Source organism: Aythya ferina (genome assembly GCF_964211825.1).
Source record: "Aythya ferina genome assembly, chromosome: 28".
Classification (NCBI taxonomy): Eukaryota; Metazoa; Chordata; class Aves; order Anseriformes; family Anatidae; genus Aythya; species Aythya ferina.
The window spans coordinates 1,282,898-1,303,882 of NC_140325.1; the positions used below are offsets into that span (position 1 = coordinate 1,282,898).

The following is a 20,985-nucleotide window of genomic DNA, read 5'->3' on the forward strand; positions in this document are numbered from 1 at the left end:
TGTCCCTGTCCCCAGCCCCGGGTCACGGCGGGGCCGCCCTGCCCTGGGGCACGGGGACTTTGGCCCCGCGGGGCGGCCCTGCCCTGGGTCACCCCGGCCCGGCCCGACCCGGCCCCGTGAGCAGCGGGACCCCGGCCCCCCCCGGCGGCCCCACGGCGCTGCCCCCCGCCGTCCCCCCCCCTCCGGTCCCCCCCGGCCCCGCCCGGCCCCGCCATTTCCTCCCGCGCCCCGCTGGCCACGCCCACGTCGTGGCCCCGCCCCCGCCCCCTCGGCCCCGCCCGTCCCGTCTGGCCCCGCCCCCTCTCGGCCCCGCCCTCTGACGTCATTTCGGGGAAGCGGCCCGCCCCCCAGGAACGCGCGATGAGCAGCCGGCCGAGGGGCGTGGCCTCGCCGCCGCGCTCCGCCAATCACGGCGCGGAGCGGAGAAGGGGGCGTGGCTTCGGTGCCTTCCTGCCCCGGGAGAGCCGCGGAGAGCGCCCAGGTGGGAGCGGGGCTGGGGGGGGTCCCAAAGGGGGGAGGGGGGGGTCCCGACCGGGGGGTGACCCCATGGGGGGGGTCCCCTTCCGTGGGGGGGGGGATCCCGAAGGGGTGGGGGCTCCGATCCGGGGGTGTCCCCTGTCGGGTGGGGGTCCCGGGCGGGGGTGACCCCACTGGGGGGGTCTCCTGCGGTTGGGGGTCGCGGTCGGGGGGTGTCACCTGCGGGGGGGGCCCGATCCGGGGGTGTATCCTGCGGGGGGGGGGGTCCCGAAAGGGTGGGGGGGCCCGATCGGGGGTTGTTCCCGTGGGGGGGTGTCCCCTGCGGGGGGGGTGGTCCCGATCGGGGGCTGACCCCACTGGGGGGTGTCTCCTGCAGGGGGGGTCCCGATCGGGGGTGTTCCCTGCGGGCTGTCCCCTGCGGGGGGGCTCTGGGCGTGCCCGGGGGGCTCCCTTGCAAAGGAGGGGGTCCGGGGTGGGGGTCACTGGCACGTGCCCCATTTTAGGGAGCGGGTCCCTGCGGGGCTGCTGCTGGGGGGGGGGGGCAGCGAGGAGCCTGGGGAAGGGGCCTGGGGGGGTCTGCTGGGGGGGGGGAGCGTCCCAGGAGGAGGGGGACCGGGAGGGGTCGGGCAGGAGGGTGCAGGGGGAGTGGGCGATGAGTTCCCCAATCCATCCCCCGTCCGGCCCTGCTGTCGTCGGGGGGTCCGTGGGGCTGCCCTGACACCCTCCCGTCCCCCCCCCCCGACACCCCCCACCCCCTGTCGCCCCCTCCCCGCAGCATGGCGCAGTGGCAGGAGGTGCAGAACATGGCCAACACCCACCTGGAGCAGGTGCACCAGCTCTACGCCGCCGCCGCGCTGCCCATGGCGGTGAGACAGTGCCTGGCCGCCTGGATCGAGGACCAGGACTGGTACGGGGCGGGGGGGCGGAGGGGGGAGGGCGAATTGGGGCTGGGGGCGCGGGCGCTGAGCTGCGGTGCCCGCAGGCAGCAGGCGACGGAGCCGCTCTCGTCCCACGCCCGGATGCTGTTCCACTCCTTGCTGGCGCTGCTGGACGAGCGCCTGGGCAGCCTGGGGCTGGGCGACGAGGACTTCATGCTGAAGCACAACCTGCGCAAGGCGCGCCGGGACCTCCAGGTGGGCAGCGGGGTTGGGGGGGGGTCGGGGTTGGGGCTCCATGCCTGCTGACCCCCCCCCCCCCCGCCCCATTCCCCGCAGGCTGCTTTTGAGGAGTGCCCCGAGAGCTTCGCCAACCTGGTGGCCAACCTGCTGCAGGAGGAGCGGCGGATCCTGCGCCTGGGGCAGGCATCAGGGCAGGTAGGACGGGCCCCCCCCCAAGCAGCAGGGCCCCCCCCGGGTGGCAGATTCGAGCCAAACGGTGCCCAACGCCCCCCGGACCTCCACAGGGGGAGGCCGCCCCGGCGCCCAGCACACCCCTGAAGAGCGACCGGGAGCAGGAGATCCAGCGGCGCCTGGCTGAGTTCCACACAGCCCTGCAGGTAACAGCCCCCCCCCAACCCCCCCAGCCCCCCCAGCCCCACAGGGGCTGCCCGGACCCTCACACCCTCTGTCCCCAGGAGTTCGAGCGCATCTTCCGGCACCTGGAGGACCTGCAGGACGCCTTCGACTTCTGCTACAAGGTGCACTACCTGCCAGGTAGGGCCCGATCCTGCCCGCCCTGGGGGGGGGGGATGTTGCTGGTGCTGCCCTGCGCCCCCCCCAACCCTCCCACCCCACTGCCCGCAGGCCAGGACCAGACTAATGAAGCTGAGTACAAGCGGCAGGTCCAATCCCTCGAGGCCAAGCTGCTGAACCTGGACCGGCAGCGGCGGGTGAGAGGGGGCTGGGGCTGGACCCGGGGCTGGGGGGGGGGGGCGGTCTGCAGCCGCTCCGTGCCCCCCGCTCAGGGCGCGTGTCCCCGCAGGAGGTGGTGGCGCAGATGCAGCAGCTCCTGGGGCGCAGCGAGACCCTGCGGGACTTCCTGCAGCAGGAGCTGAAGGCCTGGCAGGAGCGGCAGCAGCGCAGCTGCCTGGGGGCCCCCGTGGACACCCGCCTGCAGCAGCTGGAGGGCTGGTAATGACGGGCCGGGGGGGGTAAAGGGGGGGCAGCCGGACCCCACTGACTCCCGGGGGGCACCCGCAGGTTCACGGGGCTGGGCGAGGGGCTCTTCCAGCTGCTGCAGCTGCTGCGGGCGCTGGGGGAGCTGCAGAAGAAGGTGACCTACGAGCGGGACCCGCTGCAGGCAGAGACGCCCCTCCTGGAGACGCGGCTGCGGGAGCAGCTCACCTGCCTGCTGCAGAGGTGGGGATAGCGGGGAGGGGGGGATGGAACCGGGGCCGGGGGCTGCTCTGACCGCCTCCTGCCCACGCCCCCAGCGCCTTCGTGGTGGAGCAGCAGCCCAGCATGCCCAACACGCCCAAGCGGCCGCTGGTGCTGCGCACGGCCAGCAAGTTCTGCACCCGCGCCCGCCTGCTGGTCCGCCTGCACGACCGCAACCACCGCATGGAGGCCACGATCCACATCGACAGGTCGGCGCCCACCGCGCTGGGGGCTCCTGTGCGGCCCGGGGGGAGTCCCCGGTGCCCCTGCCCCGCTGGGTGGGCCGGGGTCCCAACCCCGCTGACTCTGCGTTGTCTCTTGCAGGGACCCTCCGAAGACGCGAGGGTGAGAGCCGAGCGCCAGCTGTGGTGGGCAAGGCTGGTGCCCACCCAAGGGTCCCAGCTTCCCCAGGGGTCCCGGCAGCTTCCCCCCCATGGCCTCTCTCCCCCCCACCCCCAGGTTTCGCAAGTTCAACATCCTGACTTCGAGCAGCAAAACCCTCCTGGCTGGGGAGAACTCCCGGGAGGGGCTGATCTGCGACTTCCAGTACCTGGTACGAGCCCCCCCACCTGGGTCCCCGTGGGGCTGGGCAGCGGGAGAGGCCCCCGGCCCGAGCCCCTGCCCCAGGCCCCGCGCTGACCCTCTCCTGCCCCGCAGACGCTGAAGGAGCAGAAGATCAGTGGGTCGGGCAAGGGCAACAAAGGCTGCAATGAGGTGGGTACGGGGTCACGGGGCAGCGGGGGCGCAGGGTGGCCGGTGGCTCACGGTGCCCCGGCTGCGCAGGGTCCCCTGGCCGTGACGGAGGAGCTGCATCGCATCACCTTCACGCTGGCGTACGCGTACTGCGGGCTGGAGATGCAGCTGGAGGTGAGGGCAGGGGGCTGGGGGGAGGGCTGGGGGGCCAAGAACCGCCCGGCCTGACCTCCTGCTGCCCCCACAGACCTCCACCCTGCCCTTCGTCATCATCTCCAACAGCAACAACCAGCTCTCCAGCGCCTGGGCCTCCATCCTGTGGTTCAACATGCTCAGCCCCAACCCCAAGGCAAGCGGGACCCGTGCGGCCCCACGCTGTCTCCCCACTGTCTCCATCCCCGTGTCTCCCTCCCAGCCCCATCTCCCTATACCCTGGTGTCCCGGTGTCCTGTCTCTGCTCCAGGCCCGCTCTCTGTCCCCATGTCCTGTTCTGAGCTCCTGTTCCCAATCCCTGTCCAACCCATCCTTGTCCCTGGTTCTGGTCCCGGTCCCACCCCATGCCCTGTTCCTTTATCTATCCCCTGTCCCTGCCCCGTGCCTTGTCCTCAGCCTCATCTCTACCCCGTTTCCCTCATCCCCCATCCCTGCAGGACCAGCAGTTCTTCGCCACGCCGCCCCCAGCGCCCTGGCCCTTGCTGGCCGAGGTGCTGAGCTGGCAGTTCGAGAGCGTGGCCGAGCGGGGGCTGAGCCGGGAGCATCTCCAGATGCTGGCCGAGAAACTGCTCGGTAAGGTCGGGCGTCAGCCCCCCCAGCCCCGCTGAGCACCCAGGCTGGAGCTGTGCCCCCCGCCTCATCCCATTCTCACCTCCCCAAGGCTCGAAGCCATCTCCAGAGAGCGTCCTGACCTGGTCCAAGTTCTCCAAGGTGAGCAGCGCCCGGTCCTGCACACCCCCTGGGTCCTGCACACCCCCTGGTCCTGTGCCCCCAGGTCCTGTGCCCCCCGGTTCTGTGCGCCCCCACTCACACACCCACTCCCACAGGACGGCGCCGCCGGCTTCTCCTTCTGGGCCTGGCTGGACGGGATCCTGGGCCTGCTCCAGGAGCACCTCAAGAAGCTCTGGAAGGACGGGTAGGGCTGGGGCTGGGGGGCCGGGGGGGCTGGGGGCCACAGGGGCTGACGACACCTCCCCCAGCCTCATCCTGGGCTTCGTGAGCCGCAAGCAAGAGAAGAAGCTGCTGAAGGGGAAGCGGACGGGGACGTTCCTGATTCGCTTCAGCGAGAGCGTCCTGGGGGGGGTCACCTTCACCTGGGTGGAGCATCCCGAGAGCGGTGAGTGTGTTCTCCCCCCCCCGGGGTAACCCCCTCACCCCGGCCTCGGGCCTCCCCTCCGCTGACCCCCGGCGCCCCGTCCCGCAGGGCGCCCTGCCTTCCGGGCCGTGGTTCCCTACACCTCGGTGGAGCTGGCTTCCCTGGCGCTGCCCGACATCATCCGCGACTACCAGCTGCTGGCCGAGGAGAACATCCCCGAGAACCCACTCCTGTTCCTGTACCCCGACACCCCCCGGGACAAAGCCTTCGGTCCCCACTACAGCCAGCGGCAGGAGGGTACGGCACAGCACGGCTCGGCTCGGCGCGGTGCGGACGGAGCCCCCGCCGCCCCCTCCAAACTCTCCTCTCTGCCCCCAGGGAGCCTGACGGAGAAGAAGGAATACCTGAAACAGCGCCTCATCCGCGTGTCCTCCAGGTGAGGCAGGGGACAGCTCGGTCCCGGGGGGAGGAAGCCCCTCTCATCCCTCAGTCCCAACCCTGACCTTGACCCGGACCTGCCCTGTGTCCCTGCAGGCAGGCCAACGAGGCATGGCAGACAGAAGAGGAGCTGGTAGTTGCCACAGAAAACCTGGAGACGCTGCAGCTGCAGCCCAGCAGGCCGGGATTTGTGCAGCCCACCAGCCCGGGGACGGTGCCAGTGGTGGCCGGGAGCCCAGGGGTGCAGCAGCCCCTGGGACCAGGAACACTGCAGCCCGTGAGCCCAGGGGTGCTGCAGGTGGTGGCCGCGAGCCCGGGGACGCAGCACCCCAGGGGACCAGGGACGCTGCAGCCAGGGGCCTGGGGCCCAGAGGCACCACCACAAGTGGGCCCAGGGGGCTTGGAGATGCTGCAGGCAGGGACCGGGGTGCAGGAGCAGCAGCTGGTGCTGCAGCTCATCCCCAAGGGCCAGGGGACAGTGCAGATGGGGGCAGGGAGCTTGGGGACGCTGCAGGTGCTGCCCGGGGGTACGGGGATGCTGCAGCAAGGTGGGGCTGGGGACCAAAGGATGCAGCAAGTTGCAGCTGGGGCCGTGGAGCCGCAGATGCTGTTGCAGCTCATCCCCGAGGGCCAGGGGATGCTGCAGGTGGGAGCAGGGAACTTGGGGACGCTGCAGGTGGTGCCCGGGGTGCTGGGGACGCTGCAATCAGCGCCCGGGGCCACGGGGGTGCTGCAACAAGTGGGAGCTGGGGACCAGGGGCTGCCGCAGCCAGGCCCTGGCGCTGCAGAGCCACTGCCAGTCGCAGACGATCAGGGGCTGCTGCCAGCGGGGCTGGAGGACCTGGGGCCAGTGCTACAGGGCCCGGGCATGCAGGAGCTGCTGCAGTGCCTGGAGCAAGACCTGGATCCAGGCACGGGGACACTGGAGACGCTGGAGGCAGTGGAGCTGATGCCCAACATGGACAGCGGGCTGGGGCAGATGGACGCCAGGCTGGGGGGTGAGTGCCTGGGGCTGGGGGAGCTGGGGGCCACGGGGGTCCCGCAGCACTGACCCCCCTGTGTCCCGCAGGCAACGCCGCGCTCCTGGACCCCAGCGACCCCTTCCTGCCACAGCCCGAGGACACAGCCCTGCCTGCCGCCAGCTCCCTCTTTGCTGTGGACACCGACTTTCCCCCACTCCACATCGATGCCAGTGATTTCCAGTGACTTTCCCCCACCCCCCCATCTCCCCCTGTAAATAAACCCTTTTCCCCCCCCCAGCTGCCCCTGGTGCTTTGTGGGGCCGCCCTGGGTTCAGCCCCGCAGCAGACAGCAGCTCCTCATCGTTCAGCCCTTTATTAGAAACCCATAAATACCCCAGATAAATAGGGAGCACGGCACATAAATAGCCCCTCAGGGAGGAGGGGGAATAAATAAGGGGGAGCCCAGGGCGGGCGGCGTCAGTGAGTTCTGGCGCTGTAGGTGAAGACGCGGCTCATGACGGCGGTGAAGGACTGGAGCCGCTCGAGCGCTTGGTGCCGCAGCTGTGGCAGCAGCGGCTCGGCCCAGGTTGGGGTGGTGGGAGCCTGGCAGGGGCGGCCGGGTGCCTGCTAGGGGAAGAAGGGGGTCAGCGGGCCCAGGACCTGGGGGTGCCGCTGTCCCGGGCGCAGGGCAGGGGCAGTGCTGCATCGCTCACCTGCACAACCCCCAGCAGCCGGTCCAGCGTGGCCACGAGCTGCGGCAGGCGGTTGTCTTTGAAGATCTCGGAGCCCAGCAGGTCCCGGTAGTGCTGCAGCCCCTGCAGGATTCGGCGCAGGCAGCGCTGCGGGAGGAGGAGTAGGGGTGAGGCCAGAGCTCCGGGACCCCCGGGGACCATCCTGGGCATCCCTGGGCACCCTGAGACCTCCCACCACATCCCCTGGGAACCCTCCAGATCCCCGGCAACCCCAAGTCCCTCCAGGCACATTTCTTCCCCGCAAGACCCCCAGGCACGCTTGTGACCCCTGGGCACATCTCTGGCGCCCCTAATATCCCCAGGCACATCCCCAGCACCCCTGGGTCCCCTGGGCACATCCCCTGGCCACTTCGGGGACCCCCAGCATCCCTGAGTCCCCCAGACACCTCCCCACCATCCTAGGACCCCCAGGCCCCTCTGCAAAACCCCAGGACCCCCAGGCACCTCCACATCACCCCTAGGACCCCCCAAGGACCTCCCCACCACCCCAGGACCTCCAGACACCTCCCCACCACCCCTAGGACTCCCAGGCACCATCCCACCACCCCTAGGACCCCCAGGCATCACTGCATCACCCCTAGGACCCCCAGACACCTCCCCACTACCCCAGGAACCCCACGCACCTCTGCAACACCCAGGACCCCCAGACACCCTGAGGCACATCCTCAGAACATCCCCGTGCCCCGTTGGGGATGAGCCATTGTGTCCCGGCCACCCCCAAGGACGCCCCGTGAGCCCCCTCAGGGTCTGCCACCGCCCTCCCAGCCCACCCCCGAGCCCCCTGCCCCCCCCATCCCGGTACCGTGTTGTTCGTGTCCAGCGTGGGGGGGTCGCAGGCATCACTGCAGCGGATGCGGGTGGCACAATCCCCCTCGGGGTCCTCCACAGCAATCTGCACCCGGTTCTGGCAGAGGGGCGTTAGCAGGGGCTCCGTGCCCCCCGACCCCTCCCGGGGCAGCCTGCCCTCCCCCTTCCCCGGGTGTCCTCCAGGCCCCCCGTTCCTCGAGCATCCCCCGGGACCCCCGCTTCCTCCGGTCCCCGCGCCCCGGCCGAGCCCCGCCGCTCACCAGCTCCGAGTGCGGCTCCTTGAGCGTCCCCAGCAGCCGCGACAGCTCCCGGGAGAGGTCCTTGCAGGCGGCCCAGTCGGTGCCCGGGGTCGGGGCCGGGGCCGGAGCCGCAGAGACCGGCGGCGCCGGCAGCAGCAGCAGCAGCAGAGCCGGGAGGCAGAGGCAGAGGAGACGGAGCAGGGCCATGGCGAGACGGTGCCGCCACCGGAGCCGCCACCGGGCTCTTATGGGGCGGCGGCGGCAGGTGGGGAATCCCCGGGGCAGGTGGCACCCGCCCCCCGTTACTGCGAAATCGCCGCCTCCCCCGAAAGCAGAACCGATACCGGGCCGGGGTCCCCGAGTTGCGCCCCGCCGCGCCCGGCCCCGGCCCCGCGCTGGGACGGGACGGGCAGGAAAACCCGGGGCAGTTCCTGGTGGCTCCGCGCCCGGCGGCACCGGGCACCCCGGGGCCCCGCTCCGCTCCCGCCCCGGGCTCACCTGCGGCCCCCGCCCGGGACGGGACGGGACGGGACGGGCGCGGTGCAGCGCAGAGCGGGGCCCCGGTGTCCCCCCGGTGCTCACCCGGTGGCTCACGGTGGCTCACTGTGTCCTCCGGTATCCCCCGGTATCCCCACGGTGTTCACCCGCTGTCCCCCGGTGTCCCCTGATGTCCCCACGGTGTTCACCCGACGACTCCCGCTGTCGCCCCAGTGTTCACCTGGTGTCCCCCGGTGTCCCCACGGTGCCCCCCGGTGTTCACCCGGTGCCCCCCAGCTCCCCCCTCCCCGTTCCTTGGCACCACCGGCCCCGCCCGGTGCCCTCCGATCGCCCGGGGAATCTGCAGGGACGGCCCCGGCTCTGCTGTGCCCCGGCGGGGCTGCCCCGGTCCCCGGTGACCCCCGGTGACCCCCGCCCTGGCCCCCCCGCACCCCCGGTAGCCCCGGTCCCGGCGGGCGGGGCCGTGCTGCCCGCGGCTCCGCAATCGCGGCGGCCCCGACGGGGCGGCTCCGGCGCTTCCCGGTCCCTGCCCGGCGGGGCTGCCCCCGGCCTTCCCCGGGAGCGGCGCCCCCGGCCCTCGCCCCCACCGCGGACCGGCCCCGGGGCTCGGCGGGTGCCCGACCCCTCCGTGACCCCCCCCGGAGCCCCGAGCCCGGCCGCGGGGCTCCGGGATGGGAGAGGAGGGGGTGGGAGAACAGCGGCTGTGGCACGGGCTGGGGGCAGTGGGGGGGGGGTGATGTGCTGGGCCGGGGGGGTGGGGGGCGTGGGAACCCCGTGGGATGGCAGGGGTCGGTGTGTGACACCGGGGGACCCCGTGGGACACTGCAGGACACCGTGTGTGGCACTGCGTGGGACCCGGTGGGACCCCGTGGGACGCTGCGGGACACTGTGTGGGACCCCGTGGGACGGGTGGGACACAGTGGGGCCACACGAGGCCCTGTGGGACCCCGTGGGACACTGCGGGACCCTGTGTGTGACACTGTGGGACACTGTATGGGACCCCGTGGGGTGGCAGGGGTCTATGTGTGACACCAGAGGACCCCGTGGGACACTGTGGGACACCGTGTGGGACACTGCGGGACACTGTGGGATGCTGCATGGCTCCGTGTGGCCCCGTGGGACACTGCAGGACCCCGTGGGACACTGTGGGACCCTGCGTGTGACACTGTGGGGCACCGTGGGACACTACATGGGACCCCGTGGGGTGGCAGGGGTCGATGTGTGACACCAGGGGACCCCGTGGGACCCTACAGGACCCCGTGGGACACTGCGGGACACTGTGAAACTGCGTGGGACCCTGCGGGACCCCGTGGGACCCTGCGGGAGGCCGTCGGACGGGCCAGGGCTGCGGCTCCTGCAGCACCCGGGGGTCCGTGGGGGGTCCGTGGGGGGTCCGCAGGGCCCCGTGGTGACCCCGAGCCCCCCGTCGCGGCGCGGCCTGGCCCGGGGGCGGGGCGGGGCGGGCGAGGGCCCGGCGCCGTCGAGGCCGCGTCCGCCCGCGGCTTTGTGTCCCCTCCGCCGCGCCGTCCGGCGGGCCGCCCGCCTCGTCCCGCCTCCCCCTGGCGCTGATTGGTCACCGCCCGCCTCTCCGCGCTGCCATTGGCTCGCCGGCCTCACGGGAGGGGCGGGGCGGCTTCCGGGCGGGAGAGCGGGGGGCGCGGTTGCCATAGCGACGGCGGGAGGGGCGGTGGCGGCGGCCCGGCGGGGCTCCGCCGGGGGCTGCTCGGTAACGGCGGGCGGCGGCCCCCGGAACGGCCGCTGCGGCCCCGGGGCTGCGGGGGGGGGGGGGGAGCGGCTCCCGGTGCGGAGCTCCCTGGGAGGCCGGGCCCGGGCCCGCCGCGCCGCACCGGGGCCGCCCGGGGCCGCCCGGGGCCGGGGCCCGGCTCCCCGCGGGGGCTCCCGGGGCTGCTGTCGGCGGGCCCGGGGCGCCGCGGCCCCGTCTCCAGGCGGTCGCCGGCCGTGACGGGGCGCTGAGTGTGTCCCGGGAGGGGACTTCACGGGGGCGGCTGCGTGCGTGGGCTCGGTGCCGCCCGTGTCCGCGGCCGGCAGAGGCGCACCTTGCGCTCACCGGGGATTCCGGCCGCCTTTTCCACCGGCCGGAGTCACCGTGCCTGTGCGGCCGCTTCTAGGAACCGGGCCCTCGGTGTTTCTGGCCGACCCGCTCAGTTCCTTTTCTGCTTCGCAGGGAGCCGCCGGTTTTCACCATGAATTTTGAAGGGCTCGACCCCTCCCTCGCCGAGTATGCTCCCGCTCTCCACCCCGCGCTCGACCCCGTCCTGGACCCGCACCTGAACCCCAGCTTGCTGCAGAACGTGGAGCTGGACGCCGAGGGGGTGCCCTTGGAGGGCATCGCGGTGCCGGACTCGGTGCACATCGTGGAGGGCATGTACAGCGAGCTGCACACCGCCGTCTCCGAAGTGGGCGTCCCCGTCTCCGTCTCCCATTTTGACCTGCACGAAGAAATGCTGTGGGTTGGGAACCACGGGGTAGGTGCCTCGGGGCCGCTGTGAGGAGCGAGGCGTGCAAGGGGGCTGCCAGCAGTGCGGGTGCCTCTGCGGGTGTCACAGCCTGAGACCCGAACGCTGCAACAAGCTGGTTGCAAGCGGAGAGCGGCGCGGTGCTGGGTTGAGTCATAGCTGGAAAGGTCGGCTTGGAAACTGGGAGGTGTGCTGCGCAGATGCAGGGGGTTTGTGGCTGGAAGCGGCTGATGCGTCCTGGAACACGGGAAATGCTCAGGCTTATTTGTCTACCAAATTGCCTGCAGGTGTTTCCCAAGTAGCTTTACTGCCCTGACGTCTTGGGACAGTGGAGCTTTTTGGTTCTTTACTCGTGTCTGCCTACGAGGGAAAAGTCTGAACAATTTTCCGTAGTTCTGGGGACACAGAGAGGCAGGGAGTCCTTCGGGCTCCAGCCTGCCTCGACCAAGACTGGTGCAGAGGGGCGTTTGGTTGTGTCACGTCCAGCCAAAGCCGGGGTTGGGTCTTGATGAGCCTGTCCCGGGCTGCTTTTAGGGCCATGCCACCTCGTTCTTCGGCCCGACGCTGGAGCGCTACTCGTCCTTCCAAGTGAACAGCAGTGATGACATCCGGCAGATCCAGAGCCTGGAGAACGGCGTCCTCTTCCTGACCAAAACCAACCTGAAGTACATGTCACGGGGGGGCCTCATCATTTTTGACTACCTGTGAGTGCTTTGCTCTGGCAGCTGGGAAAGAGGGGACAGTCCCAGCTCGGTAGAGAAGGTCCCAGCTTCTGTCCTCTCTCCTCCTCTGCAGCATGGATGACTCCGAGGACATGCACAGCCTCCTGCTCACGGACAGCAGCACTCTGCTCGTTGGTGGGCTGCAGAACCACGTGGTAGAGATAGACCTCAACACCGTCCAGGAGACGCAGAAGGTGCGGCCTGGGGCACCGCGTCCTGCGTGTGCTCTGTCCTGGTGCTCAGCCCCGCTCACCCCCTGTTCTGTGTCCCTCCCAGTACACCGTGGAGGTACCCGGCATCACCATCATGAGGCAATCAAACCGCTTCTTTTTCTGTGGGCACACCTCGGGGAAGGTAACGCCATCCCCATCCTGCCTGGCAGCCCCGCTGGTGCTCGGGTTCCCCATGGGGTGCCCTGGATTCGGTCTCTGGCTTTTCCCAGAGCTCAGAGGGCTCCCAGGTGGCCGGCAGCTGCGCGCCCAGCACCCCTCTCTTACCCTCCCAGGTCTCCTTGCGGGATCTACGCACGTTTGTGGTGGAACACGAATTTGATGCCTACTCAGGCAGCTTGTCCGACTTTGATGTCCACGGGAACCTGCTGGTGACCTGCGGCTTCTCCAGCCGAATGAACGGCCTGGCCTGCGACCGCTTCCTGAAGGTGTACGACCTGCGCATGATGCGGGCCACCACCCCGCTGCAGGTCCACATCGACCCCTTCTTCCTCCGCTTCATCCCCACCTACACCTCCCGCCTGGCCATCATCTCCCAGACAGGTGGGCGAAGCCGCGTCCCTCACCTCCTCTCTGCCCCTTCTCAGCATCAAACCCCTGCGGGACGGAGCTGGCGGAGCGATCTGAGCCCAGCCAGGCGCTCCCCTAAGCGAGAGCTGTGCTGGGGTCACGGCGTCCTGCTCCCTGATGCCATTTTGCTCCTCGCAGGTCAGTGCCAGTTCTGCGAGCCCACCGGCCTCGCCAACCCGGCCGACATCTTCCACGTGAACACCGTGGGGCCTCTCATCATGACCTTCGACGTCTCGGCCAGCAAGCAGGCCCTGGCGTTCGGCGACTCGGAGGGATGCGTCCACCTCTGGGCCGACTCCCCAGAGGTCACCTTCAACGCCTACTCCCGGGAGACCGACTTCGCCCTGCCCTGCATGGTGGACACGCTGCCCCACTTGGACTGGAACCAGGACCTCGTGCCGCTCTCGCTCATCCCCGTGCCGCTCACCAGCGAGACGCTGCTCTCGGACTGGCCCGCTGCCAACTCGGCCCCCGCACCCCGGTAATCTGCCGGTCTCTCCCAGTAAAAAAAAACAGAGTGGGAAAGCCGGTCCCAGCGGGGATCCTCTCCTGCCTGGGGTTGGGGGCAGCTGGGCGCCCCCCGGGGGCAGGAGCTGGGCTCTGCTTCCCGTCTCGTGGCTGGCAAAACACGAGATGAGAGATGAGTTCCCCCTCGCACAGCAAAACCGATGGGCAGGGCTGAAGGGAGCAGGGAACGGTGAAAGCTTCACGGTCCTGGGGGGAGATCCTGGTTCGGCCCCGGCTTCCTTCTGCACGTGTGGAAGCACTTTTCTTTTCTCTCTGCCTGAGCCCTGTCCTAAACGCTTGTGCTCGGCACTTCTCTGATGGAGCCCAAGTACTTTGTAGTGGCAGAAAATGAACCCAGAGGTTCTGGGGCAGTGAGTGAGGGGGAGGAACCGTCCTGTCCCACCGTTGGGTCCCTGAGTGCATCCAGCAAGGTTCTTGTGAAGCGACGCTGCCAAACGGAGCAGCCGCTGAGCGCTGGCATGTTTTGTAGGCGAGCCCCTCCAGTAGATCCTGAGATTCTGCGTACCATGAAGAAGGTGGGGTTCATTGGCTACGCCCCAAACCCGAGGACCAAGCTCCGCAACCAGGTACCTGCTCTCAGGAGGGTGCTGAGCATCCCACGGCCCAGCTGCGCAGGACTCGGGGGGGTTCTGCCCTGAGGTCGGGGCAGGGGTTTGCTGCCTCTGGGACTTGCACCCTTTTGGTGCAGTCTGGGGAAGGACGGGGCTCCTGCTCGTGCTAAATGACCTCGGAGCTTTCTGCAGGGCTCGGGACAGGGCTGGGAGGGGCAGTTCTCTGGCTGGGGATGTGCCAGGAGGCAGACGCGTGGTCTGGGCTCAACAGCTCTCCTGCAGTGTCAGAGGGTGAACCAGTGCTCGGCATTGGAGTCCCCCTGTCGGGCCAGAAGCCCGGTCCCTCACTAACTCGCCCTGCGGTAGGAAGGGTTTGAGCTGTCCGGTCCGGAGGTTTAGGGCACGTCCCTGGTCCTTGGGAAAACACTGCTGTGTTTTGTCCTTGCCCGCAGCGCTGCTGTAGTTTCCCCCAGTGATAAGTCCCTAGTAACGAGGAAGGTGTGGAGGCCTCGTGCAGGTTAAGGGAGGGCCCCACTCCCTTCTGGTTTATTCCTTTGCTCATTCGGGGAGGCAGGAAAGCCCAGGAGTCGCTCGTGTCAGTACGTGGCGTGGTGCTTCACCTCAGGATTCAGCTGCTCTTCCTTCTCTTCCCCCTCGCAGATCCCCTACCGGTTAAAAGAGGCAGACAATGAGTTTGACAGCTTCAGCCAAGTGCCCGAGTCCCCGATTGGGCGAGAAGAGGAGCCACACCTCTACATGGTGGCCAAGAAGTACAGGAAGGTAGCCTCCCAGGGCTCCCAGTAGCCTCCCAGGGCCACGGCGGGGAGGGGGCTGGCAAAGAACCGGGGTGGGCCCAAGCACCAGCTTACCAGTGTGGGGAGACACAGACATTTCGCAGGTGTCCTGTGCCACGGGAGGGCGTTTGTTTGGCACGTTGCGTCTTTCCTCAGGTCACAATCAAATACTCCAAGCTGGGGCTGGAAGATTTCGATTTCAAGCATTACAACAAGACGCTGTTTGCAGGCCTGGAGCCCCATATCCCCAATGCCTACTGCAACTGCATGATCCAGGTGGGAGATGCCCGGCCCTGCCCAGGCTGCTGCAGCCCCGGGACCGCTCCTGACAGCCCCGTCTCTGCCAGGTGCTGTATTTCTTGGAGCCGGTCCGCTGCCTGGTCCAGAACCACCTGTGCCAGAAGGAGTTCTGCCTGGGCTGTGAGCTGGGCTTGCTCTTCCACATGCTGGACCTGTCCCGAGGAGACCCCTGCCAGGTCAGCGGCTGGCCCAGGCGTGCTGTGAAGCAGCAGGGAGAGAGCATGGGGGAGCAGGGTGGTGCTGGGTTCTCAGGAGATGGCATCAGCCAGTGTGGAAACTCCTGTCATTTGATCTCTGTGACGTGCCGCTCTTGCCCCATCCTCAGGGAAGCAACTTCCTGCGGGCTTTCCGCACAATCCCAGAGGCTTCAGCGCTGGGGCTGATCCTGGCTGACTCGGATGAAGCCACAGGGAAGGTGAACCTGGGGCGGCTGATTCAGAGCTGGAACCGTTTCATCCTCACTCAGCTGCACCAGGAAACCCAGGAGCAGGAGGGACCGCAGGCCTATCGGGGGGCTGGCAGCAGGTAACTCCCTGGCCTGGGGGCGGGGAGGGGGTCTGGCTGTCAGTGGCTCCATCTGTCCATCAGGAAGGAGCTTTTTTGCCACCTACATCTGCTCCAGGTGCCACAGGGGAGCGCACAGATCTGTGGGCTAGAGCAGGATCTGAGCCCTGTCCCTCCCAGGCCCTGTGCAGGCAGGGCTGCGTGGATCCCCAGTGGTCAGCCCCCCGTACCACCCAGCCCTGCTCTGCAGGGATCGCTGGGATCCTGCTAACCCAGATTTTATTTTATTTTATTTTCCAGCAGCTTTGGGTCCTCGAGGGACTCGGTTATTGGGCAGCTGTTCAGCTGCGAGATGGAGAACTGCAGCATGTGTCGCTGCGGCAAGGAAACCGTCCGCGTGTCCTCCACGCTGCTCTTCACCCTCTCCTACCCTGAGAGCACCGGTAACGGGCAGGGCAGGGCAGGGCTTGGCAGCTGCCACGCTGCTGCTTTTCCCCTGGGGCAGGGCAGCCGAGCAGGGCTCGTTATCTGCGTGGGTGAGATGTGATTTTTCCAGGTGAGGGACACCTGCAGTGATGACCTCCTGCAGTTGTCTGGCCTGTGGGAGGCCCGGCAGCCGAGGCCGAGCGTTGGGTCTCCAACCAGCTGAGCTTTTGGCTACAGAAAGGCAGATTTGGGGGTTGACCTTCTCCCTGGTGGTTATGAGGAAAACCCCAGAGGTTTGGCTGAGCTGTATTGGTAAAGATTTGTGTGTTGGAAGGTGACGTTATTCTCCTTTCTCCCTCCAGAAAAGCCAGTCAAAGATTACGAGTTTGCCCAAATTTTAAAGCGAAGCATCTGCTTGGAGCAGAACACGCAGGCCTGGTGTGAGAACTGTGAGAAGTACCAGCCCACGGTGAGCCTGGGAGCGGAGCAGGAGCGCGTGGCGTTCCGTGAGCTGCGAGGGGGTGTGGGAGAGGGGCGTGAGTGCCCCATGCCTCGGGCGGAGCGGGGGCAGTTTCTCCATTAGTCAGTGGGGAACCTCCTGAGCGGATGCAGGAGATTCCGCTCCTAGCCTGGCCTGCAAGCCGGCGTGGCGCGGGGTATTCCCTGGGCTGCTGGGGCTGCGCGGTGCTGGAACATGGCTTGTGGGTCATGCAGATCCCAGCTGAAACCCCCGGGGCAGGGGGAAGCCCCCAGGAGCCAAGCACACCTGTTCTGAGACAGCCTCTGGGGATGCGGGAGCCTGCTCCCTGCCTCGGTTTCCCTTATTTGACCTCCAGCAGCCAGGAGCCTGTGGGGAGGGAGGCGGTGCTGTAGGCAAAGGCGAGGGGGAGGGAAGAGGATCGGGCTGTCCCAAATCCTGCTGTGAGCCTCCCCAGGGCTCTCAGCGCTGCCCTGCTTCCATCTCCCGCTCTCTCTGCAGGTTCAGACCCGGAATATCCGCTGCCTGCCAGACGTCCTGGTCATTAACTGTGAGGTGAACAGCTCCAAGGAAGCAGATTTCTGGAAGACGCAGGCTGAGGTGGGGGAGACACTTTGGGGCAGAAGCAGGCTTGTTCTCCCTGGCGCACAGGGTTTGCTGCGTGTCCAGTTCTGCGGAGGTGTTTTCCCTGTGATCTCGCTGTCTCTAACAGTCTCTTGCTCTCCACCCAAGCAGCACCGTACTTTATCTGCAGAGGACATGCTGGTATTTGGTCATGCTTGTAGCACGAGCTGTGCGTTTGGAGTCGGAAAAGCCAAGATCTCCTGCCGTGGCAAAGCTGACAGGACTACAGTAGAATCACACTTTCATTCCCCCAGCCCCCTAGGACCTAGGAGCAACGAGGCGGTGCCTGCTTCCCAGAGCACGGGCCCAGCAGAGCCGGTGGACAGTTGGGTTTCCCTTGCTGTCTTTTTCCCTGTCGCTGACTTTACAGCCCCTGTCTTTTCCCTGCTGCTGGTCTGGCTGTCACCCACGTGTTCCCGAGCCCGGCCTGTCACTCCATGCTGACACTTCCCTGTGTTTCGTTGCCAGTATGCGTTTCAGAGAGCCATGATGAGGAGAGGAGGCTTTGAGATCACCAAAGGCAAAGAAATCTCTCTTGGAGAGTGGTAGGTGACTGTTCTGGGGTGGTGGCTCTAGCTGAGCATTGCTCCTCCCAGCCTTGGGGAATTCAGGGCCGTTTCTCATTTCATAATGAGAATTTGATAATCTACCTATCTGTAGTTCTTGTGGGCCCTAAACTGGAACAGTCTCACTGCTGCTCTGAGACTGATCCCGCAAGGGTGCTCTGCACAGCACGGCGTTGAGATAACCCCGTGAACCCTTGGCCCTTGTTCTCCATCCCTTTTCGGATTGACAAAAGCCCCAGCACCACGCGTTGGCCCTTTTTGGCTGACGTAGCCAGCTGCCTTTCCCAAGGCCCTGCTCTAGGCAGCTGGGAGCTGTGCTGCAGCTCTGGCACTCCCTGTCTGTCCCGTGGAAGGTTTAGGAACAGGCTGGCTGACGGGTGGCTTGGGTGGTGCGGATCCTACCCCCAGAGAATCTGGGCTAGGAGGCATCTCGTGACTCCCTCCCGCTCTGCCTTCTGTGATTCTCCTTGCAGGAAGGAACTGGGGAACCCCGACACGGGGCATTCGTATCCTTCTGTGGAGGAACTGAAGAACATTTGGATCCCCCACGCCATCAAGATGAGCCTGACCAAGAACAAGGAGCTAGACGTCTGCAACTGGAGTGAAAGCGATGAGGTAAAGGCTGACAAGATCCTCCTGGGGCTGCGTGGTCACGTGCACGTGGGGCTGCGGGAGCAGAACTGCTTCACAACCGCTTTCTGCTGAGTGTCTGTGGGCGAGAGATAAAGGGGTTGACTTGGAGACACCTCGGGTGAGCCGTCAGTGGCTTACGCATGGCCAGCCTGGAAAATTCTGCACGTCTGAGCGCGGGGGTTTGGGCTGGAGGTTTGGGAGCTGCCTGGAGGACAGATCGGGCATTTCCCTCGGGGCTGGTTCCTCCTGCAGCTCAGCCCGTCCGATGACCCCGACTCAGTGTACGTCTATGACCTCATGGCCACCGTTGTCCACATCCTGGACTCCCGCACAGGGGGCAGCCTGGTGGGGCACATCAAGGTGGGAGAGACCTACCACCAGCGGAAGGAGGTGAGGAGCCCTGCGGGACCTGTGGGAGCAGCCCTGCGCCCCAGGCACCCTGCCTTGCCCAGGAGATCTTGCCCAGAGCTCGCTTAGGGAGCGGGTAGTCTAACTGACCCACTCCTAGGTCTCTTAGTAAGGCTTTGAGTGCAATTTATTGAGGATGTCAGGCAGTTTTCAACAGGCAAGTGCTTCTCAGGCACCTTATGGGGATGAGAGGGCTGAAGAAGTGCTCTTCCCACCCCTATTTGGGCTAGTTCCTCCTCCCCCACAGGCACGTTGCCAGCCTGCCCTTGTGGTTCCAGGTAAAAGGGCTGTGACCTCATCTTCCAGAGGAAAGGGGGTTGGTCGGGGCAGTTCTTTAATTTGGTGGAGATGCTCAAACCAGGAGTTCCCAGAGTATGTCAAGACTTCATCCCTCTCTGTTATCTGTTGCATCTCCATGGAGTGCCCGTCCAAGCCCGAGAGCTTCGCATACGCTCGTCACCACCCAGGCCAGTGGGGGTTTCCCCACAGTGTCTCAGGAAGGGCGGGAGTTCCCACATGGCATTGTCACACCCCTCTTTCCCCAGTAACGAGGTAGAGGAGTCATTGCCTTCGCCTGTGGGGGAGGGTCCCTGATGCAGTGTCTCTTGCCAGGGGGTCACGCACCAGCAGTGGTATCTCTTCAATGACTTCCTCATCGAGCCCGTGGATAAGGTGAGTGCCTGGGGCGCAGCGGGGTCTGCCCTGGCCTCGAGTCGAGCTGGGGTGCGGGGGGTTTCCTGCTGGAGGTGGGAGCAGGTCCCTGCACGGCCCCCCCCTCCCCACAGTGCGAGGCGGTGCAGTTTGACATGAGCTGGAAGGTGCCGGCGATCCTCTACTACGCCCGGAGGAACCTCAACGCCAAGTACAACCTCGTCAGTGAGTGTCTGGGTGGAAGTGGCCGTGCGGCCAGTGCCACGGGCTCCCAGCTGATCGCCCTTCCCCTTTTCCTGCAGTCAAGAACCCCATCGAAGCCAGCGTGCTGCTGGCGGAGGCCTCGCTGGCTCGCAAGCAGCGCAAGTGTCACGCCACGTTCATCCCCCTGATGCTGAGCGAGATGCCGCAGGCGGGTGACCTGGTGGGGCTGGATGCCGAGTTCGTCACGCTGAACGAGGTCGGGTCCCTCCCGGGGGCAGGGAACGGGGCGGGGGCAGCTCCTTGGGGTGCCCCTGGTCCCACGGGCACTGCAGGAGCTGCCGGTCTCTGAGCTCTCCTCCCGTCCGTCGCAGGAGGAGGCTGAGCTGCGCAGCGATGGGACCAAGTCCACCATCAAGCCCAGCCAGATGTCGGTGGCCAGGATCACGTGCGTGCGCGGCCAGGGCCCTAACGAGGGCGTCCCCTTCATTGATGACTACATCTCCACGCAGGAGCAGGTAGGGGGCTGCTGCCTGGCTTTGCACAGCTCCCCAGCCCTACAGGGCTATCGCAGCCTGGCTGCTTTGCCACTCGGTGGAGGGGCACCCAGAATAATGTCAGCATCCTCCCTGGGATGCTCTCAGGGGAAACGGGGAGGGGGTGAAGCCCTCAGTCCCCCAGCACGGGCCCTGTCTCTGCAGGTGGTGGATTACCTGACTCAGTACTCCGGGATCAAGCCCGGAGACCTGGACGCCAAGATCTCCTCCAAGCACCTCACCACGCTCAAATCCACCTACCTGAAGCTGCGCTTCCTCATCGACGTGGGCGTCAAGTTCGTGGGCCACGGGCTGCAGAAGGATTTCCGTGTCATCAACCTCATGGTGACAGCGCTGAGCCCCCCTCCCCGACCACGGGCTGGGGGAGGCTCTGGGGGCCCACGGTCACCCTGGGGCTCGCCCCCCGTGGGTGCAGCCGTTAGCAGCCCCCTCTGTGCTCCGCAGGTGCCCAAGGACCAGGTGATCGACACCGTCTACCTGTTCCACATCCCGAGGAAGAGGATGATTTCCCTGCGCTTCCTCGCCTGGTACTTCCTGGGTTAGTGGCGGCATCCTCAGCGCGAGGAGGGGGTTGGTGGTGGTGTGGGGGGCTCTGCTCCCCCTGACCGAGCCTGGCGGGGGGGGGGGGCTCTGTTCCCCCAGACCTGAAGATCCAGGGCGAGACCCACGACAGCATCGAGGACGCGCGCACGGCGCTGCAGCTCTACCGCAAGTACCTGGAGCTGAGCCAGGGCGGCAGCGAGCCCGACGACTTCCGCAAGGTGCTGAAGGCGCTGTACGAGAAGGGCCGCAAGCTGGACTGGAAGGTGCCCGAGCCCGACAGCCAGAGCAGCCCCAAGCGTAAGGCGCCCCGGGAGCCCCCGTCGCCCCTCGGCCCCCGCCCCGCGCCCCCTCACCCCGCTTTGTCTCCGGCAGACGGCGCCGTGTTCCCCCCCGTGCTGCCGCTGTGACCGGGACGCCCCCAGCGCCGCCGCCTCGGGACTGGAACCAGCAGCGGGGCTGCCCCGGTGGGCCCGGGAGGGGGCAGCCCCGGGAAGCGGCCCCGCTCCCCCCCCCCCCCCCCGCCCGCTGGCCCGGGCGCCCCCCATAAAGCAGCCTCGGGCCCTGCCGCGCCGCCTCTTCCTTGCTGCGGGGATGGGACCGGGACCGGGACCGGGAGGGGGCGGGGCCTGCAACGCGGAGGGGCGGGGCTAACAGCGGAGGGGAGGGGCCAGCACAGAGAGAGGGCGGGGCGGGCCAAGGGAGGGGCGTGGTTGGTAGGGGGAGGGCGTGGCT

General features: G+C 67.6%; 3 protein-coding genes and 1 long non-coding RNA gene across 6 annotated transcripts; 2 read left to right on the forward strand and 2 right to left on the reverse strand.

Annotated features, from left to right (window-relative positions):
* The first annotated feature begins 365 nt into the window (after nucleotides 1-365).
* Nucleotides 366-6,491, forward strand: STAT2 (signal transducer and activator of transcription 2). Of its 2 annotated transcripts, XM_084499905.1 has the most exons (23): nucleotides 366-481; nucleotides 1,253-1,384; nucleotides 1,460-1,610; nucleotides 1,692-1,790; nucleotides 1,880-1,972; nucleotides 2,051-2,129; nucleotides 2,220-2,305; nucleotides 2,398-2,546; nucleotides 2,616-2,774; nucleotides 2,849-3,001; nucleotides 3,117-3,137; nucleotides 3,252-3,345; nucleotides 3,450-3,506; nucleotides 3,576-3,659; nucleotides 3,733-3,834; nucleotides 4,136-4,271; nucleotides 4,360-4,409; nucleotides 4,526-4,614; nucleotides 4,679-4,815; nucleotides 4,903-5,091; nucleotides 5,173-5,230; nucleotides 5,329-6,230; nucleotides 6,302-6,491. In XM_084499905.1, the coding sequence occupies exons 2-23, from the start codon at nucleotides 1,254-1,256 to the stop codon at nucleotides 6,436-6,438; spliced, it is 3,156 nt and encodes a 1,051-aa protein (XP_084356031.1). In that variant the 5' UTR covers nucleotides 366-481; nucleotide 1,253; the 3' UTR covers nucleotides 6,439-6,491. The 2 variants fall into 2 exon arrangements, with proteins under 2 accessions (XP_084356031.1, XP_084356030.1); XM_084499904.1 differs by having other exon boundaries at nucleotides 3,450-3,659.
* A 76-nt stretch (nucleotides 6,492-6,567) lies between these two features.
* IL23A (interleukin 23 subunit alpha) lies at nucleotides 6,568-8,292 on the reverse strand. Its single transcript, XM_084499906.1, has 4 exons — nucleotides 8,014-8,292; nucleotides 7,749-7,850; nucleotides 6,908-7,033; nucleotides 6,568-6,821 (listed from the first exon to the last, which is right to left on the reverse strand). Exons 1-4 carry the CDS (start codon nucleotides 8,197-8,199, stop codon nucleotides 6,672-6,674), a joined length of 564 nt encoding a protein of 187 aa, XP_084356032.1. The 5' UTR covers nucleotides 8,200-8,292; the 3' UTR covers nucleotides 6,568-6,671.
* Nucleotides 8,293-10,149: 1,857 nt separating this feature from the next.
* On the forward strand, nucleotides 10,150-20,818 carry PAN2 (poly(A) specific ribonuclease subunit PAN2). Of its 2 annotated transcripts, none has more exons than XM_084499907.1 (26): nucleotides 10,150-10,216; nucleotides 10,676-10,976; nucleotides 11,502-11,671; nucleotides 11,763-11,883; nucleotides 11,966-12,043; nucleotides 12,195-12,462; nucleotides 12,628-12,970; nucleotides 13,487-13,583; nucleotides 14,229-14,348; nucleotides 14,519-14,638; nucleotides 14,710-14,838; nucleotides 14,988-15,187; nucleotides 15,467-15,609; nucleotides 15,955-16,061; nucleotides 16,572-16,670; nucleotides 17,163-17,239; nucleotides 17,734-17,875; nucleotides 18,146-18,283; nucleotides 18,914-18,973; nucleotides 19,087-19,177; nucleotides 19,255-19,412; nucleotides 19,528-19,671; nucleotides 19,855-20,034; nucleotides 20,155-20,248; nucleotides 20,353-20,550; nucleotides 20,626-20,818. In XM_084499907.1, the coding sequence occupies exons 2-26, from the start codon at nucleotides 10,695-10,697 to the stop codon at nucleotides 20,658-20,660; spliced, it is 3,594 nt and encodes a 1,197-aa protein (XP_084356033.1). In that variant the 5' UTR covers nucleotides 10,150-10,216; nucleotides 10,676-10,694; the 3' UTR covers nucleotides 20,661-20,818. The 2 variants fall into 2 exon arrangements, with proteins under 2 accessions (XP_084356033.1, XP_084356034.1); XM_084499908.1 differs by having other exon boundaries at nucleotides 15,470-15,609.
* On the reverse strand, nucleotides 14,081-14,577 carry LOC311424603. Its single transcript, XR_014686133.1, has 2 exons — nucleotides 14,438-14,577; nucleotides 14,081-14,233 (listed from the first exon to the last, which is right to left on the reverse strand). It is a non-coding gene; the product is annotated as an uncharacterized lncRNA (long non-coding RNA).
* Nucleotides 20,819-20,985: the final 167 nt, after the last annotated feature.